This window comes from Passer domesticus, chromosome 12 (assembly GCF_036417665.1).
Source record: "Passer domesticus isolate bPasDom1 chromosome 12, bPasDom1.hap1, whole genome shotgun sequence".
NCBI classification, from domain to species: Eukaryota; Metazoa; Chordata; class Aves; order Passeriformes; family Passeridae; genus Passer; species Passer domesticus.
Window position 1 is genome coordinate 6739678 of NC_087485.1, and position 19252 is coordinate 6758929.

At 60.0% G+C, this 19252-nt stretch overlaps 1 protein-coding gene across 4 annotated transcripts in view; it reads left to right on the forward strand.

The window, feature by feature from the left end:
• The window catches only part of RIPOR1 (RHO family interacting cell polarization regulator 1), a 31255-nt gene extending 13085 nt beyond the window's left edge, over positions 1 to 18170 (forward strand). For 2 of the 4 annotated variants that reach the window (XM_064386896.1, XM_064386893.1), the window contains 21 exons: positions 6771 to 6897; positions 8561 to 8710; positions 9008 to 9086; positions 9396 to 9419; positions 9893 to 9946; positions 10026 to 10178; positions 10253 to 10316; positions 10399 to 10442; positions 10652 to 10777; positions 11068 to 11216; positions 11416 to 11545; positions 12644 to 13456; positions 13710 to 13849; positions 14158 to 14332; positions 14481 to 14616; positions 14764 to 14925; positions 15062 to 15220; positions 15552 to 15748; positions 15855 to 15938; positions 16136 to 16226; positions 17230 to 18170. In XM_064386896.1, coding sequence (XP_064242966.1) covers positions 6797 to 6897; positions 8561 to 8710; positions 9008 to 9086; positions 9396 to 9419; positions 9893 to 9946; positions 10026 to 10178; positions 10253 to 10316; positions 10399 to 10442; positions 10652 to 10777; positions 11068 to 11216; positions 11416 to 11545; positions 12644 to 13456; positions 13710 to 13849; positions 14158 to 14332; positions 14481 to 14616; positions 14764 to 14925; positions 15062 to 15220; positions 15552 to 15748; positions 15855 to 15938; positions 16136 to 16226; positions 17230 to 17327 — 3129 coding nt within the window. In that variant the 5' untranslated portion in view covers positions 6771 to 6796 and the 3' untranslated portion in view covers positions 17328 to 18170. Of the gene's footprint in view, positions 1 to 930; positions 1442 to 6770; positions 6898 to 8560; positions 8711 to 9007; positions 9087 to 9395; positions 9420 to 9892; positions 9947 to 10025; positions 10179 to 10252; positions 10317 to 10398; positions 10443 to 10651; positions 10778 to 11067; positions 11217 to 11415; positions 11546 to 12643; positions 13457 to 13709; positions 13850 to 14157; positions 14333 to 14480; positions 14617 to 14763; positions 14926 to 15061; positions 15221 to 15551; positions 15749 to 15854; positions 15939 to 16135; positions 16227 to 16445; positions 16510 to 17229 lie in introns of those variants that run through there. The other 2 variants (XM_064386894.1, XM_064386895.1) reach the window with 2 other exon arrangements.
• The last annotated feature ends 1082 nt before the right edge of the window (positions 18171 to 19252 follow it).

Below are 19252 nucleotides of genomic sequence, written 5' to 3' on the forward strand. Positions count from 1 at the left end.
CCACCATATATGGGAGCCCCTGATGCTTCTTGTCCCCTATGGGACCTGCAGGGAGGGAACCTGCTCTGGGCTGGGGAAGCAATCCCACAACAGGCTCACTCTCTGGGGGAGGGGTTCACTTTGTGGGAGGACCTCATATCTGCAAGGACCCCCAAGACTGTCTCAGTGCTTTTCCTCCTGAACCTGTCCTGACCTTGCTCTAAAATCAGCAGCAAACAGGAAAGGAGCCTGGGAGGGAGGTGTTTGGTGTTTCTTCCTGCTCCAGTGACGTGGTGAGGGGCAGCTGATCCCAGCCTGGACAGAGCTGGCTGCTCCAGCCTTTGTCCGACCTGGAGGGAGGTTGCAGTCTTGGGTATTCCCAGGACCAGTGCTGAAGCGTGGTGACATCTGTGCCACAGGGTCTCCTGGCTGTTTGGGGCACTAAACAGGGAGTTGTGGGCCTGAGAGGTGCTGCTGGGATTGGCATGGAGGGCAGGTGGGTCTGCCACACTGCGCTGTGGGAGCTGGACCCCCATGGGAAGCAGGACAGACATTCCCACATGGGAATTGCACCCCAGCATCTTTGGAGAGCCCTTTGAGGATGCCCTGGCTGAAGCGAGCTCCTCCAAGGCTTGGGATACTCAGGATACAAAGTAGGGACTTTTGAGCAAGGCTCCTGTGGCTTTTTCCCAGTGGCTCCTGGGTCTTGGAGGATGCCCACAGGCACGCCACGGGATTGCATGCTGTGGGAAGCCTACAGCAAAGCCACGGTGGCTTTATATACACATAAATATAACTATATATATTTATTATATTTGTATATACTTATATTTAAACCCAAGCAATGCAGAAGCAAGCGGCAGCGGTGTGAGCATCAGCTGCCCACGGCTTTGTGCCTGCCCGCAGTGGAGCCGGCGGGGATGGGGGCGAGGGCTGCGCATCCCCCGCCCAGCCCCGGGCGCAGCTCGGGGCCAGCGGGGCGCTCGGCAGGGCGCTGAGAGCCCCCTGTGCTCGGCCCTGGGTGCCGGTGGGAGCGGGGGTCTCAAGGGAAGCGATCAGAGAGGGGCCGCAGGGGGGGTTTGCAGTGCGTTCCCCTCCCTTCCACCCGTGCCTCAGTTTCCCTAGGGGGCGGTGGGGATGGAAGCATAGGGGCCGAAGTGTGCTGTGCTCCGGGTGTAGCCGGTGCTGGTGGGGCCCCTTCCCTCCGGGGGGGGTCCGGCATCCTCCCGTGTCCTCCCATCCTCCGTCCCCTTGAGTCACGGCGGGGCTGCGGCGCTGGGCAGTGATGTCAGCCCGCGGGCAGGGGAAGCGGGGGAGGAGACTGCTGCTGGGGGGGCCCTCCGGCCACGGCCCCCGCACTCGGGCGGACAGACGGCATGAGAGAACAACAGCCGCCCGGGACGCTGAGCCCAGCCCGAGGGGGATGTGCTGCCGCAGCACGCCATGAATGGCAAACCGAGAGGTACTGAGCGCCGGCAGCACCAGGGCTCCCCCGCGAACGGCGATATTTGGGGACCCCCAGGTGTCTGAGGCTCCCGGGGTGACGTGGCTGGGCTCCGGAGGGGTTTTTTGGGGTGAGGAGTTTTCTTGAGGGGAAAGTTCTCCCTGACAGGGACACCAAGGACATATGCACCCGCCACCTGCAAGGGACGGGTTGTCACCGCGGGTTGCAGTGACGGGATTTCAGGACAGAGTGTCCGTGCAGGTAGGACCCCCTGGCTGCCTGATCTTGCTGTTGCCTACACTGAGATCCACTGTGTCTCAAGGCAGGAGAGGGGCCACAGCTGCCAGCTGCTCTGGGGTGATGCACCCCTGATGCCAGGGCAGCACAGTTTTCCTCGGCAAACTGTTTTTCCCCCACTCATGCCCCCTTGTCTGATGATGACAGAGCCCATCTCCACGTCAAGCATCCTTGGCATGGTGGCCCCAGGGGACCTGGGGAGAACACAGGGCCTTGGGGTTGCTTTTGTGCACCTGGACCAAGTTGTCTGGGCAGGATTTGTGGGGGCAGCTACTGGTACCCAACAGAGCACTCTGGAGATAAGGATGTCAGGGGGAAGGTGGCATGTGGGACCTCCACAAGATTATGCCAGTCCCAGGAGGATCCTTCCAGAGGTTCCCAGCACTTTTGAGAGGGATCACAGCCCGCTCAGGAGCAGTCTGGTGCCCATGGCCAGGATGCAGCCCCATCTCACAGGGTACAGAGATGAGCGGTGTATGTGGGGTCCCTGACTGGGTGGGTGCTCGGTTTGTGCCTTCGGTGGTGGGGGACTCACTTCACCAGGACCACAGTAGTCCTGGGCTGGTTCCCAGGAGCCATCCTAGAGAACACACTGGGCTTGAGCTTTGCCATCCTCTGGGAACCCCCCTGCCCCAGTGGTTGCTGCTTCTCTGCGTTACAGTTTGGTTTTGCATCTCCTTCTGGCTGGAGACAGGGAGCCCACGGGGTGCGTGGCAGGGCCGGGGGCTGTGAGCCCCCCCAGGAACTGGCTGTGAGTGTCCGCCTGTGCCGTGCCCTGCCCTTCCGCAGGGATACTCCGCGGGGTAAATAAGCACTTCCTCCAATTCTTCCCATTCGCAGCTCCTTCCCTTTCCTGCCGCCCTCCCATTTGGCCCAAGGAGCCAGCAGCCTCCCCTGGCCGCAGGGGCGGATATCAGCGCCGTGTCCTTACAGCCATGGGGCTGAGAGCAGCCAGCACCCAAACAACCAAACCTCCGTTCCCTGTTCTGCTGGGGGCTGTGGGGCTGTGACCTTATGGCTGAGACTTTCTCTCCGTGTGAGTCACGGGAGCCGGGATGCCATTTACTGACTCATCTGACTCCCAAAAGCCCCCAATCCCTCTCCTTGCCCAGCACGAGGAGGAGAGGCAGAGCGTGGAGAGGTCAGGGAAGAGGCGGCTCTCAGGCTCCTTGTGACCAAGGCAGCATGGCTTCGGTCCCCGGATGCTCCCATCCTCTGTGCCGAGGGGGGCTGAGGCCTGGTGGGAGGGAAGAGCCGCTCCAGCCCACGCTGGGAGCGGCCAGGGGCCGTCCCGGGGCCGGAAGGGGCCGGCGGGGGCCGGGGTACGTGCCTGCGCTGGGGCAGCGGGGCCACAGCTGTGCAAACACGGATGCAGGGCTGCTCCCGGGGGAGCCGAGCCAGCGGGCTGCGTTCACAGGCTCCGAGGTCACCCCCGCCCTGCGCCCGGGTTTCACCCAGAGGTGCTGGGGCTGGACGTGGCAGGACCCCCGCTTGCCCCAGGCACCACGGGCAGGATGGGTGGTCCTGGGCCCATGGTGGGGTCCCCCACTGAGGGACACTGTGCCTGCTGTGCCCCGGGGATCGCCGCAGTAACATCAGTGCAGGGACCACAGCCCACCCCCCTGGGTGCCCTAGGTGCTGCTCCTTGCTCCTGGGTGTCTTCCCCGAGGTGAGGGGTGCTGGAGTCTGCTGGGTTGGCCGCCCTGGGCATTGGTGGCCTCCAGTGAGTGACATCCCTGGAAGTGCTGGTCAGAGCACCCCCAGCTCCAGGGCTGCAGGGCTGGGGACTCAGGGGGAGCCAGTTTGGGGCGTCTCCGACCGGGGCAGTGTTGATAAACCCGCCGGAGCGACCTGAGGCTGGTGTCTGAGTGTCGGAAACAGAAACCAGCTGGGACCAACCCAGCCGGTCGGACTGCCCCCTCCGCTGCTCAGACCAGCATTCTTGGGATCCCAATCATCTCCAGAGCACCGGGCGGGCGGCGAGAGAGGAGAGAGGAGAGAGGAGCCGGCAGCCGGGCTGGAGAGCCCCGGGGTGGGCTCCAGCACCCCGTGCTGTGCTGCCTGTTCAGCTGCTCGCTGCCCTTCTGGCTTCTGCCCACGGGCAGTGCTGGCCAAGGACGGACAGAGGGACACACTCCCAGGATTGCATTTCCTACGCTGGGAGATCTGGAGGCAGTCTGTGGCACAGAAGAGGTGAAAAGCTTGGTCGGGAGGCAGGTTTGTTAGCGCTGAGCCCTAACTGAGGGCAGGGGGCGGTGGGGCTTGCTGGGACTGAACCTTTGGGGCAGGAGCTTTTCTGCTCAGGAGAGAGAAAGGATGTGCTTGGGGCTTTAGCCCATGGCAGGGACATGAGTGTGCTGGTGCTCTGATGGTGCCAGCCTCATGGTAAGCCTGGCACGGGGCTCACCAGCCTGGGTGAGATACAGTGCCCAGTGGTCCCTTCCAAGCGTGCCCCAGGCTCTGCTCCCTGCGGGGGCTGGCTGTGCTGCTGGTACCAGGTACCTCTTATCTCGGTAATGTCAGGAATGCACTATGCTGGGGATTTTTCCTCCTCTGTGAGCCAAGCCCAAGAGTGCCAGGAACAGAGACCCCACATCCTGCCTGCCCTGCCTCATGCAGGCAGTGCTGCCCTTCAGCACCCGGCTGGCTGCTGGTGCTGGGCTGGAGCATCCTTGGGGCTCCTGGAGCATCACTCCTGCAGAGCAGGGGTTTGGTGTCCCCTTCCTCCAAGGGGGCTTGGGCTCCTGGCACAGGATCTTGGTTGCAGGGTGCCAGGTCTGGGGATGCAGGGTGCCATGGTACGTTGTGGTGGATGTTTGTTTGTGGGAGAGCCGGGTCCAGGGCTGGAGTGCAGGGATGTGGTCCTGGCAGCAGCCACTGCTCCCTGTGCCAGTCAGGGAGCCTCCAGTGCTTTGGAGCAGGACCCAGCACGGCACAAGTGTCTGCTGGAGCCTCTGAGGTGCCTGGGCAGGTGGCTGCTGATCGCTCTGAGTTGTGTTGGGGCATCAGTCCCCTCCAGAACACCCAGCATCCTTCTCCTCCTCCTGCATCCTCCTCCCCTTGATGCTCTCAGCATCTTTCTCTCTGACCATCTCAGCGTCCTTTCCCAGTGCGGGCTCCTGACTGGGAAACTCTCCTTAGAGGTCCCTCTGTGCTCCAACGTGGTAATGTGGGCTGGAGAAGGATGGGTTGGCAGGACTGTCCTCACCCTGAACTGTGACCTGCCCCACATGAGAGCCTTGTCCTGTGGGTGGTGGGTGCTCTCCCTATGGCTGAGCCACGGCAGCACGGGTGCCACAGGCCCTCCTCGCTCAGTGGGGAGCAGATTAAAGAGCCCTGCAGAGGGTAATCTGCCCAGGCCTGCAGGTCAGCTGGGCTGCCAGGGATTACAGCTCTTCGTAATGAGCTTAATTGGGACAGTGTTGTCCTGGAAAATGGAGGGACTGGCACCCAGATAACTCTGTGTCCGTGGGACCCGCCGAGTGGCTCCGTGGTGTGGGCTGGGACACGAGTCCCAAGGGGGAACCAGATGGACCTGCTGCCTCCTGGCTCCACTGGGATAGAGGTGAGTGGTGGTGGTGGTTGGCTTTGGCTGCAGATGGCTCCAGCTCATCCTGGGTGCTGCAAATCCCCAGCCCCAGCCTGGCGTGCGGGGTGGTGAGGGGCACAGTGCTGGGGGATACCCACTGGTGGCTGAGTGTGAGCCATGTGGGACCAGGCTGAGCTGGGGTCCTGGGCCTGGGGAAGGAGTGGGGATGGGATGGGATGGGATGGGATGGGATGGGGTGGGGTGGGGGTGGAAGCCCCAGCAGTGCCTGTGTCCCTGCGCTGTTCACTGTCGGCCATGCTGGAGACAGGAGGAAAGGCAAGGTGAGCTCCTTAGGATGGAAGGATGTGGCTCTGGCTCTGTCAGCCAGGGAAGTTGTGCATCCCTAGGGTCCTGCCTGGCTGTCCCTGGAGGGGTGTGTGACTGATGGGCACCGTGTGGGCTCATCCCCAGCAGCTGCCACAGCTCTGCTCAGGGCTGGCTGGGACAAAGGGATTGACCTGCCAGCAGTGGTGGCCAGAATGCAGTGGAGCATCCTGCATCCTGCTCCTCCATGGCTGCCCTGTGGGCTGGGCTCCTTCCTGTGCACAGCTGGCACTGCTGGGGGTGGCAGGGCCAGGAGCCCTGTTCTCCCCTGTGCTTGCCCTGTTCTTTGGGCTGCCCTCCCCATGCCCTGGCCCTGGCCAGGGCTACAGGGATGGTTTCTGTGATGAAGAGTGGCAACCAGGTGCAGGCTCTGAGACTCAGAAAACTGCTCTACCCCTGGCTGGCATCAACTGCACCGGCTGTGGTGGGGGCAGGCAGCTCATGGCAGTGGTTTCAAGGTTCCTGACACTCAGTGCCAGGAGCAGAGGACAGGGTGCAGCAGCCATGGGCCTGGACACGTGTGGCCTGCACAGACTTTCCAGGGTCTGGCAGGGAATGGCTTGGCCTTTTCTTCCCCCACGCAGAGCTCCTGGCAAAGCTGGGAACTTTCCAAAGTGCTTTGTTGTCCTTGGGTTTCCCTCCTGATTGCTGGAGTGAGCGGAAGCAAGTGAGGAGACAGCGAAGGGCTGGGCAGCCGGGTCCAGCCCTGTGCCTTTCCTGCCCCTGCAGCAGGGTGGCACGGGTGACAACAGACATAGGAGAAGGTGGGGTTCAGGAGGAGGTGTCTGGGCTTGGGCACCATGTAGAGTTTGCCGTGGATGTATCTGGGAATGGCCATGGTAGGCACTGGGCACCAGCCCCTTTCTGTAACTCCTGTGGGGCCAACCTGGGACATGTCTGTCTGGGTGTGCCCACTGAGAGCTCACAGTGCCCAGAGCCCCACTTCACCAAGGGCAGTGTCTCTGGGGACAGCATGGGATCTGTGTCCTGGTGCCACCAGGAGTGTTCTTGGACTGAGAGAGGGGAAAGTCTCCCAACCCATGGTCCGTGGGTGCTATTGTCAGTGCTGCTGGCAGTCCTGCCTGCATGTGTGTCCTCACCGTGCTGCTGGTGACCCTGATGTGTCATTGTCCCCAGGGCGGCCCTCCAGGTCACACTCAACGATGTCACTGTCTGTGCGCCCGCAGCGCCGAGTCCTCGTCACCAAGATCAATAGGAGCCAGTCCTTCGCCGGAGTGAACTCATCGGCCGACCGGCCCTTCAGGTAGGGGATGGCTGCTCCTGCTGCCTGCCACGGGCAGGGGCGACGGGCTTGGCCTCTGTGCTGGGGCCTGCTGTGCATCCTGAGGCTCTTTTCCATCCAGCTGTCCCAGCATCTCCCTCAGGGATCTTTTTGGTAGTTGTTGTACAGGGGGCTGCAGGGAACACTGAGGTCATGTAGGAGACAGAGCCCATCATCCCAACCTTCTGCTATGCCGTGCCCCAGGTGGGTGAGGACCCTGCAGCCCCGTAGCTCCTGCCACGAGAGCATGAGAGAGAGGGAAGGTGTAGCTCACCTCATTCTTCAAGCAGCTCTTAAGACCTTCCCTGTGACCATCTCATAATGTTTAATGGGTGAGGTGGCTTTGAAGTGTCTTGATGTCCTTGACATCCTGCAGCAGCCAGTTTCGGGGTTGAGTGCTGGTGTGAATCAGGGTTTCCTCAGGGTCCCCTCAAACCTATAGTTTGAAAGGTTTTACCAGCTGCTCACCAATTGCAGTGTGAGGAGCAGCTGTTCCCTGCTCCATCCTCTCCATCCACTGGGGATGTTATGGTCCCTTCATACCCTTCCTCCTCCTCTGCTGAGCATCCCCATGTGCTGGACTTCCCCACCAGCCCTCTCTGCACCATCCCTAACTCCTGGCTACCATGTTGCAGGTAGTTCTTGTGCTCTGACCTCCCATCCTGTTCAACTCTGTCCCCAAGTCCTGTCCAGCCTCTGGGCCAAGTGACACTTTCACATTGCTGGTGATTTGTGGGTACCAGAGGGGGCTCCTTAGAGACAGAGAAGAGGGAGGACTTTTAGATGCCTGCAACCAAGTGGTTGCCGGGGAGATGCTTGTGGGAGATGCCTCCAGGGACCTTGGAGGATGGGAAGGAGAAGGAATGGTGGAAATTAGGTGCTTACCCATCTCTTGGGAAGAGGCCAAGATATTCATTTCCCCACCGATGATTCGGGGAAGTCTTTTGGTCACTTCTGTGAAGAGCAGCACAGGATGGGAGGTACAGCCTGAGGCTGGGAAATGAGGAGCCCTTGGTGTCTCCTGGGCCCTGGTGGCGCGACGATGCTTTGGAAGGAGGAAGGGAAGAGCCAGTGTGAGTGAGGCGTTGCTGGGCTGGGGAGTGACTCCATTGCACAAGGCAGGAAGGGTGGTGTTCAGGTCCCAGCGGCATCCCGCGGGTCGGCTGGGGGAGGCAGCTCCATCCAGCAGGTTTGGTGACATCTGGAGAAGCACAGCATCAGTGAGCATGTCCCTGCCCCATGTCGCTGTGCTGGGTGATGAGGTGACAGGGCTGCTGGTCCCCAGGATGCTCCTGTGCTGGATTGGGATCCTTGGCTGACCCTGGAAGAACAGGGTGGCATATTTCACCCTCCCAGAGGAGCACCTCTATGCCCCTGGCAACCTGGGTGCTGGGATGGAGCCAAGCATGCCCCCTTTAGAGGGCAACCAGGGCTGGAGATGTCCCCACAGACCCTCCAGGAATTCAGTTTGATTCCAGGTGGTGCCACCTTCCTTTGTCTTGTCTCCCCCAGCTGGCACCAGGGACCTGGTGGACCTGGCCCAGTGGACCTGGCCTCCATGCTCCTCCTGTCTAGAGACAGGTGCCTGGCTGGAGCACCCAGAAGGAGCTGGGTGCTGTGTGCTGATTCCAGCCTCTCTCCCCAGGAATCTCTCACCTTTCACCCCCACTGTCTCCCGCAAGACTGGCTCCAGGGTCAGTAGGATGTTCTCAATGTCCCACAAGTCCCCACCACCCAAGGTGCCTCAGCCCAACCGCCTGGACGAGGTGTACGAAGCTCTCAAGAAGGGCCTGACGTAAGTGCTGGGTGGGTGGAGGCTGAGAGCTCCTGAGGGGCATGGGGACAGCTTGTGACATGGCTTGGGGTTGGCAGCTCTCTGCTCCCACCAGGCAGGGACATGCCAGGCCTCCTTGGCACGTCGCCTTGGTGTCACAGATTGTGTGGGGTCCCACATCCCTTGTAGAGGAATATATGGGTTCCCACACCTGCGTGCTGGAACAGGGAGTGGGGATGTGTTGCCACGTGGGCTGTGGGGAGCAGGAGTGCTGGACACAGCATCCCGACCTGACCCCCATGGTGTGGTTGCCCCCAGAGCCTACCTGGAGGTGCACCAGCTGGAACTGGAGAAGCTCAGCACACAGATCCGTGAGTCCAAGAGGAATTCACGCCTGGTGAGTGTTGCTTGGGAAGAGCCTTATGGGGAGTGGTGCTTTGGGTAAACAGCTGGGCTTTGTGGGCACAGCTGGGACAACTTGTGGTCCATCTGTGCCTGGGGCAGAGCCCATTTCTCTGGGGTTGTAGGGGCCAGCCCAGGCTCTGGTGTTGGAGCTCCCATCCCTCTGTCATGCACTGTCCAGCCCTGGCTGGGTGCTGCATGTCCCACTGCCGTGCTATGGGTGGTGGATGCCATGTGCTGGCTCTTCTTTGGGTGGGCAGAGCTGGCTTTGTGCTACATCTTATCCCTCTCATCTTTCCTCCAGGGCTTTCTCTACGATCTGGATAAGGTAAGTGGGATCAGTGTCTCATCCCCCTTGTATTCCCCTTCTTGTGCCTGGGACGTGCTACTGCCAGCCCTGCTCTGCTAGCACTGCCCTGCTGCCTTGTCCCCTGGGAAGGAGAGGGTCTGGGGCTCTGCAGGCAGGGTGGCCCAGGTGGGCAGGGGTTGAAGCAGAGATGATCTTGTAACCCCTTTCAGACAAACAGAAGCCATTGTTAGTGAGTGCAGGGCATGGGTTAGCTCACAGGCTGGGAAAAAAAGCACCCTGGAGCCTGGCTTGGCTCCTGCAGGACCTTCTGGTGCATGGGAGTCTGGAGGAGGCTGCAGCACATGTGTGCTTCCCACTGGCTGCCACCCTGCAGCTCCCAGGCAGGACCTGCCCCAGCCTCAGTGCAGGGGATGCAGAGGCCACATTGTGACCTGTGGCTCCTCCACGGAGGGGCTGCGCTGCCGCTCACACCATCTCCTCTGCTTTTCCAGCAAGTGAAGTCAATCGAGCGCTTCCTGCGTCGCCTGGAGTTTCACGCCAGCAAGGTGAGAGCTGGGGCAGTGCTGGGGTGGCCGTGCTGTCCCCAGCCCTGCCCCTCCCTGCAGCTCGGGCCTGTCCTTGCAGATAGATGAGCTGTATGAGGCTTACTGCATCCAGCGGCGGCTCCGTGATGGAGCCCACAACATGGTCAAGGCTTACAGCACAGGCTCGCCAGGCAGCCGGGAGGCACGCGAGAGCCTGGCCGAGGCCAGCAAGGGCTACAAGGAGTACACAGAGGTGAGAGGCTGGCTGGCTGGGCTGGCAGGGTGCTGAGTCCATGGGTGGCTGCTCATCCATCTGTCTGTTCCCAGAACATGTGTCTGTTGGAGAATGAGCTGGAGAGCCAGCTGGGCGAGTTCCACATCCGGATGAAAGGTACCATGTCCTGCTCCATCCCTGTCCCGCTGCCTGCCTGCCTGCCTGCTGCCTGCTGACGCCCCTCTGCCTTCTCTTGCAGGATTGGCAGGCTTTGCCCGGCTTTGTGCTGGTGACCAGTATGAGGTTGGTGGGACCGTGTGGGCTGGGTTCTGCTCTTCCTCTGCCCTCTTGTCCTTGGGGTGTCTGAGGGGTGTAGGTGGGTGCTGGCGTGGAGGGCATGTTGCAGGGTGGTGGTGGGTGGCATGGGTCCCTGGCCATGCCTAGGGACATACAGAGATCACCCATCACTCTGGGGTCATGTCTCCCCCTTATCCATACCTCTGCATCTCCAGATCTTCATGAAGTATGGACGGCAGCGGTGGAAGCTGCGAGGGCGCATCGAGGTGAACAGCAAGCAGGTGTGGGACAGCGAGGAAATGGTTTTCTTGCCCCTCGTCACTGAGTTCCTCTCCATCAAGGTATAGTGCATAAAAGGACAGGGATGGGGTGGGCCAGCTATCCCCCTGCATCATAGAGTCATTTAGCTCAGAAAAGACCTCTGTGATCATCAAGTCCAACTGTTAACCTAGAACTGCCAATCCCACCGTTAAACTGTGTCCCCAAGTGCCACATCCACATATTTTTTGAACATTTTCGGGAATGGTGATTCCACCACTTCTCAGGGCTTACTTTCAGCACCTCACTTAAACATCACCCTCACTGGCCCATGGTTTCATTTCCTCCTCTCCTTCCTCTCCTCCTTCTCCAGGTGACGGAGCTAAAGAGCCTGGCCAACCACGTTGTTGTGGGCAATGTGTCCTGTGAGACCAAGGACCTCTTTGCAGCTCTGCCCCAGGTAGTAGCTGTGGATATCAACGACCTGGGCACCCTCAAACTCAGCCTGGAGGTGACCTGGAAGTGAGTACCTCAGCAGGCATTGCTGGTGGCAAATGACAGGGTAGGGGATGCCCAGCAAGAGAAGACCCGCCCCAGTCTGTCTCCCGTCCCAAAACCAGGCTGTAATTATAGAAAACCAGAGCTGGTCTGGAGGGGGTCCTGGTGTCTTGAGATCCCCTGGGCTGGTGCATACCCCTCACCTCCCTGCTGTCCTCCCCAGCCCCTTCGACAAGGATGACCAGCCCTCGGCAGCCAGCACTGTCAACAAGGCTTCCACAGTGAACAAGAGGTTCTCCACCTACAACCAGAGTCCGCCTGACACGCCGTCCCTGCGGGAACAGGCATTCTATGTAAGTGTGCACCAGGCAGGGCTGCTCAGGAGACATGGCCAGTGGAGGGGTCCACACAGGGATGTGCCTAGGCAACGTCTGAGAGGGTGGCACAGCTCAGGGATGGGTAGGCAGCTCCTTCCTCTCCAGCCATCCCACCAGGACTCCCCAGTACCGGCTCCTGCTCCTCCCTCCCACGTTCACAGCTCCTCTTCTCTCTGCCCAAGAGCCCGGAGCGGGCAGCTGACAAGCGTGGTTGGTCCTTGCTGGACATCTTTCGGGAGACACTCTTCGAGAAGCTGTCTCAGAGCTGCTCCTGCGGCGATGTCTCCTCGGCCGAGCTCGGGAGATGGCCGCAGCAGGGCCGCGTAAGTGCGGGGCTGGAGCAGGCCAGTAGCTTAGCCCAGCGCTGTGGCCATCCCGCTGTAGCTGTAGCCGGTCCTTGTCTCCTACTCACTATCCCTCGCCAATGCCCAAAGGCCTGATTCTGCCAGGCTGGGTCTGGCTGGTCCTGCAGAGCTAGTCCCCAAGCTAGGGGAGCCTGGGTTCACCCCCATGCAAGTCTAGTGAGTAGACAGCTTCTCCGTGTCCCCGCGCTGGTGGCATTGGTGTGGTACTGGTGATGGCGCTGGTGAGATGGTGCTGGTGTGACAGTGCTGGTGTGGCACTGGTGTGATGCTGTCATGGTGCTGGTGTGACTAACGTGGAATTGGCTTGGCATCAGTTCAGTGATGGTGAACCACAAAACTGGTGTGGTGGCCAGTGCTGTCCCCACCAGCTGGTGCTGGAGCTGTTGCTGTCCTTGCAGCTATGGTGGTTGGTGTCCTTGGCTCCATGTGTTGCATCCCACTGTGCTGAGGGACTGCTGGCACCCCAAGGCTCCAGGACATATGGGGCTGTTCATGGGGAGCTGGATTGCCTTCTGGCATTGGGTGGGATCCAGAGCTGGAAGCTGCCAGGTGTTTGCTGACCATCCTGCTGTGTCAGCAGAGCCATGGCAGCCTCAGCGCCCTCCAGCTCAGATCAATCCTCAATCCTGCCCGTTTGACGTGCAGACAGCTGGAGGAGATGGGGCAGCAGGAGCAGGGTCTCAGCTGACACCATTCTCCCCCTCTCTAGAATATGCTGCGGCGCCAAGAGGAGCTGGAGAACGGCACAGCCTGGTCCATCTCCTCTGAGTCCTCAGATGACTCCTCCAGCCCCCAGCTGTCCAGCAGTGCCCGCCATGCCACACACAAGCCCATCGTGCAGCCTGAGGTGCAGGCCTCCGCCCCTGCCATCGAGATCTCCTTCTCCCAGCAACCAGAGGAGGCTGACGCCGTGCTTGGGGCCTGTGGCAGCAGTGTCCCCTCTGCTGGGAGCCAGCCGGAGGAGCCGAGCAGCCGTAAGAAGGAGACAGTGGCCAACGGGCATGTGCCCTACTCCCGGACTCTGAGCCACATCAGCGAGGCCAGCGTGGATGCCACAATGGAGGTCAAGACTGTGGAGAGCCCTTGGGAGCCTGTGCCCAGCACAGAGGACACAGGGATGGGCAAGCAAGATGCACACCCTTTGCCTGGTGCTGCGATGGCAGCTGGTGTGGCAGGGCAGGACAGGGCCACTGAGGCCAAGCCTCGTGCCTCCGTGGCATGGGCCACCTCCTGCGAGGAGGAGGCTGGCAGTGCAGAGCCAGTGCAGAGCCAGGTGCCAGCACAGAGTGACTATGGCACCGGGATCCCCACAGCGCTGGCACAAGCCTCTGCAGAAGAGAGGCCCATCCCAACCCCACCAGTGCCCACCAGCATCCCTGAGGTGCCACGGGGGAAGATGGTGGATTCAGGTCTGGAGGAGGCAATTGGCCTCCTGGGCTCAGCTCTGGATGACTATCGGGGACAGTTCCCAGAGCTGCAGCCCCTCGAACGGGAGCTCAAACGTCTGGAGGAGATGCTGCTGGTGAGAGGCTCCCAGGGGTGTCATGGGGTGAGGGTGACAGGGTCATCCTGGCTGGCAGTGCCTGGGGATGATGGGGTCAGGGCCAGCCGTGGTGGCAGTGCTCAGAGGCAATGGAGACAATACCATCCCTGCTGGCAGTGCCATGGGGTGATGAGGATGGGGCCATCCATGGTGGCATAGCCTGGTAATGCGGGTGGCAGGGCTGTCTTGTGTGGTGAGCCAGGATCCAACTCCACCATGCCTTCCTCTACAGCAGAAGCAAGGTGTCTTCCTCAGCCGGGCCTCCAGCATCAGCCTGACAGTGGAGCATGCACTGGAGAGCTTCAGCTTCCTCAACACCTCTGACATGGAGGACTCAGAAGGCTCTGAGGAGGAGCCTCTCCAAGATGAGAGGTGCACAGTGGGGCTCATGGCATGGGGCACAGGGCAGGACATGGCCTTGGGGCAGTTGAAATGGGGGATGTTCAAGGGTGCCCAAGCATATTTAGGCCTGTTCGTCACAGCTTAGGGAAGGTCTAGGTCACGAACCAGCAGTACCTGGTCCTTCTGGTGGCACAATGTCACTCTGCAGGTCTGCATGAGGGGTGGGATGGAGGCAGTCCTTGTGCCCCTGGGACTTGTCCTCTGCCCTGTGTGTGGGGCAAGGCCAGGTCCAGGTGTCCTGTGCTGATCCACGGCCTTGATCTCTCCCTGCCTTGCAGGAGGGCTGGCAGACCCCTGCGCAGCACCAGGGCCCCCAGCGCTGGCGAGATGGGGGCAGATGACACTGGAATGTGCAGTGGTTCTGAGGCCAGCACTGACCCCATGAGCACTGGCAATGAGTTCCTGGATAAAGCTCTGGTGCTTCACCTCAACAACTGCAACCGCCTGCTGCTGGTGAGGACCAGGGTGTGATATGGCAGCAGGGGACACCCTGGGGTGGGCTGTATGCATCCCCTTGAAGGGGGTCTTGCTGCAGCCTGGGGACTGTGATGTGGGCAGTGAGCTCTGTCCCTGATGTCCCTGGTTTGGCTGTGCCTTGCAGAAGCTGGGCACCTTCGGTCCCCTGCGGTGCCAGGAGATGTATGCCCTGGACAGGCTGCTGCGGGAGTCCCAGGTGCTGGAGATCGTGTGCCAGCTGACAGAGGAGCGCGCAGGAGCAGCCAGCTCGGCTGCTGATGGTAAAGAAACACAGCTGAGGGGACCTTTTGTGCCATTGTCCCCTCGTGGGCATGGCTGGGCAGTGATGGACAATGCCAGACAGGGGGCAGGAGTCACCTGCCTGCTGCCATGGCCTCGGGGAGGTCTGACAGTGCCTGTCCCCACAGTGGTGCAGTTCTCGACACGGAAGGAGGGCGTGCTGCCCCTTTGGGACCTCTGTGTGGAAGTGCCCAACGTCTACACCTGCCCTGTGGAGCGGTTCCTGCAGGTGCTCAGTGCCCAGTATGCAGCTGCCATCAGCGAGCAGCACTCTGGTTTGGCTGATGCTGGTGAGTGGATGCCCAGGGGTGTTTGGGAGTTGCCAGCCTCACTCAGTGACCATGAGTGGGAGGATATGGGTGCCAGCAGCTCCACCGAGGAGTGCCCATGGCTGCTGCACACTGTGATCCTGATTCTTTCCCACAGTGTGTGTGAAGCTGGTGGAGGACGTGCTGAATCGGCGGCTGCCCCGGCGGCCCGGCAGTGCCCAGAGTGAGCAGGTCACCATCTTCCAGTACTGGAGCCACTTTGAGTCACTCGGTGCCCTGGTGCTTGACACCTACATGATGGAGCTGGCAGAGGAAGGTGGGTGTCCTCTCACTGGGATGGGGTGCCAGAGTATCCCCATAGTGATTGATCACCCTGCAGCAGTGCCATGACCATTCAAGGGCATCACCAAGAGGCTCAGCCATCCTTGGGGTGGGCAAGTCAGTCTGATGTAGAGTGCAGCCCAGTCCCATGCTGCCTTTCCATATCCTTGCTGTAGGTCCCCCAGTGTCTTGGGGAGCAATTCCATGCATTGGCACTTTGTGTGGGGCCCACTCTGCCCAGCATGGATCCAAGGTGCCCGGGGATGGGTGGCAGGGGTGAGGGGCAGTGCTGTGTGACTCCCCACCCCTTGGATGGCTTCCTGCAGCACTGCTGGCACAGAACCTCAACTCGGACGACCAGGACGTGGTGCTGCGTGCCCTGAAGCGCATGCCCGAGGGCCGCCTCAAGAAGGAGGGACTGAAGGCGCTGAGCCTGCTCCTCGTGGAGGGCAACAGCAAGGTGGTGAGCGCAGTGTCAGCCCAGCTCCGCAGCCTGGCAGAAAACCCCCGCTTCCGCCAACGGGTACGTGCTGGGCAAGCCAGGGATGACGGGGGCTGGTGCCACAGCCCCCGGGGTGCTGCCCCTGCTCTGCTACAGATGGTGGCACTGACTCCCCCATCTCCCCCAGGCCCTCGTGTGTTTCCTGGAGCAGCTGGAGGATGAGGAGGTGCAGACACGTGTAGCAGGGTGTGCGGCGCTGGGCTGCTTGAAGGTGAGGGATGTGGGGAGGAGGCAGCAGGGCTGCATGTTCCAGGGAAAGAGGAAACACAATGAGGAGGAAGAGAAAGAGGGATGAGGGGCTTTTCTGCACCATGGGGCTGCAGCACCCTGTGCTACCTTCTCCATCTGGCTGTGTTCCTGCTCCAGCCTTGACAGCCAAAACTCATTTCCTTGTCCTTTCTCCTGCAGGCCAAGGAGAGCATCGAGCAGCTGGTTTACCTGTGCCAAACCGACAAAGAGCCCGTGCGGGAGGCAGCCAAGCAGAGCCTGATGCTGTGTGGTGAGTGTCCTGCTGCTTCTCTGCTTGCTCCCCTCCCACAGCATCCCAAGTGGCATCTCCTGGTGCCAGCACTGCCCACGGGAGATGGGGCTCCATGGCTGCCCCATGCACTCTGGTTCATTATGCCCCAAGTTCTGCCAGGCAAGAACAAGCTGGCAGCAAGGGCCAGGCAACCTGTAGCCACAGCACTAAGCCTGGTTGTTATTTATTATTTGCTAGATGGCCCTGAGAGAACCATCTGAGTGTGTTTCTAGGCCTCCAGATCGTGGCAGCTGCTGCACAGGTTGGGACACGTGAGCTGTCCTCGTACCCCCTGTCCCTCCTCCGGCTGCTTTGCTCACGAATGTCTCTGTCTTAGAGCCTGTCAGCTGTGTCACGTTTCGGAGTCTGTGTGTCTTGGTTGTTGATAGTGCACATCCCACTGGCACCCCGACACATGTAGATGCCTTGTGTCCTATGTCCCAGCAGATTGTCCATGTCACCATCTCTTGCTGGGGATGGCCGCTGCGGGCAGATTTGCAGGCAGAGCTCAGAGTGAGCCTGTAGCATGGATGTGTGCATCTCTGTGTGTGCCTGGGGATTCTTGGGGAGCCCTTGTGACCCCCATGCCAGTGCATGCAGATGTCCACAGCTTTTGGAGGCCACTGGAGCTGGCACAGTCCTGAGCACTGGTACCTTGGCCCCAAGTGAGGCTCTCCACAAGCCAACAGTTCTGCAGCCAAAACACAGGTTAACACTGTCCCTCATGGGCAGCTGAGAATGGGATTTGCAGCCTCTGAATTGGGAGCCCTGGGGACTTTTTGATCCAGATCCCAGCTGGGACCTGCCATGGGGTGTGCTGTAGAGAACAAGAGAGGTTTCCATGCTGTGGCCATAGCACGCAGGCTCAGCTCTACCAGGTATTAGGCAAGGTTCCCTGGAAAGGCCAGGGTAGGTGGCCAGGGATTGGCAGGGGACAGAACTTCAGCAGTTCATATCACTGACATGTGGCACGTACTTGCAGGGGAAGATGGCAAATCAGCTCACCGGCGACTGGAGGAGACCCTGGATAGCCTCCCGCGGATCTTTGCACCAGCCAGCATGGCCAGTACAGCTTTCTGAGACCCACGCACACCCACCTGCCATCCCTGAGGGCAAAGGCACTGCTGGGCCACCCGGGCTTGCACGGACTGGGGACCCGGCAGCACACCACAGTATTACCCTGCCCGGCAGCTCGCCATGGCCGCACACTGCCTTACGGAGCACCGCTTCCCTGTCCCCAGCCACCGGCCCCACGGTGCCACCTCCACACCACTGGGCAGGGGGCTCGCTGCACATCCCACCCTCTGATCGCTATTTAAGTACCCAGGGAGTCCCTCCTTCCTGCCCCCTCGTCCGCTGCAGCTGCCAGGACTGGGGTGGCGGGGAGAGGATTTCTCTGCCTCCTCTTGCCTTCCTCTTGCTCGAGGGCATGCGCCCTGTCCCGGGAGGACCTGCACTTTGGAAACCTTGCTGTTTCTTTTCAGGAGCTGCCAGGGCCGTGGGGACTGCTGCCCTCTGCCACCTGGAGTCCCCAGGACTTAAATAAAATGAAATATAAGATATTAATATATTCTGCTGGCGTTTCTTCTTTCCAGCTCCACGTGCTCCTGTCCCTCCCTGGCTTGTGGCTGTAGGGAGTGTAGTGAGATGTGGCCTCAGCCCAGAGCCTTTCCTGGCCTGTTGGAAAGTGCTGTGGAGGGCAGGGGCAGGAGGAGCGATAGAGAGACGGACAGACGGATGGACAGAAGCTGCCACCTTTTTTTTTGTTTGTTTTGTTTTATTTTATTTTTTATTTACAGATTTTTGCAGAAAAACAAAAGCAAAAAATTCTTTTCTATATTGTCTCTATAAATCTATATATAATGTAATTACAGAGAATGACTAATTTTGATTTTAAAGCAGAAATAAAAACCTTTAAAGAGCGTTGGTGTTGCTGTAAGGGTGTTTCTTCGGCTCCAGTGCCCTGGGACAGGGAAAGTTGGGTGTCAGCATAGCTGCCTGGAAGGTGACAGGGTATGTAATGGGAAATAATTGTGATTTCTGGCCCTACAACTCAGCCAAATTTTGCCAAAATTTGGCTGCTGGGCATGGGACACATCACCCAGTGTAGTAGGAGGTGGCCACACAGGGTGGGGACCACCAAAACCAGGCCTGCCCTGGGAATGGAAACAGCCCTGTGTGTGTGTGTGTAAATCCACACGTTCCCCATCTCCAGCTGCTGTTGGTTATCTAGGCCCTGACTTCCAGTTTGGACCAGTAAGGACCCCTGTCCAGCACTGGAAGCAGATTGCAGCAGCTGTGGTGGCCAGGCCATGTTCCCAAATGTTCCCACACAGGATGGGTGTGACAGGGAATACTAAACCACCCTGTGAGCTGCTCTGCCTAACTGGCTGTGCCTTGTCCCAGGATATCCGCTGTCCCCACCTCGCTGTGTGAGGGACACGCCACTGGGCTGGGAGGGAGGCTGCTCTCTGTGTCCCCCCTTGCTGCTCGTCCCTCACCACATTCCCTGAGGCTGGAGGTTTTTTGGAGGTTTTTGTGCCCCTCCTGTGCAGCTCCTCAGCACCAACGAGCTGCTGGATTTTTAGAAGCTTACTGGGAAGGAAGCACTGTTTCCTCTGGCTCTCCCAGGAACTTTGTCCTCTTGGTGGCTGTGACAACATCGTGCAGCAGCATGGTGGGAGCCACCTCCCTGACACTCACAACATGATTGGTTCTCACTGCTTTTATTAAATTTCCTGAGTTCAGTGGCCTTGGCAGCATGTGGCTGGTGACACGGAGCCTTCTGCCCCACCAAGGAGGAGGTGGCATCAGGCTACAAAGTGCATGGCAGAGTGCTGGGTCTTGTGCCACCTCCTGATTGGGCTGGGCAGAAAGGGTGGAATCCTGAATATACCCTGCATGGTGTTACTGTGGGGCTGGGGGCCTCCTGAACTGCTCTTCCCTCTCTCTGTGATGTTGCTCTGTGGTTTCACTGGTGATTTTTTTAAACTTGTATCATTTGC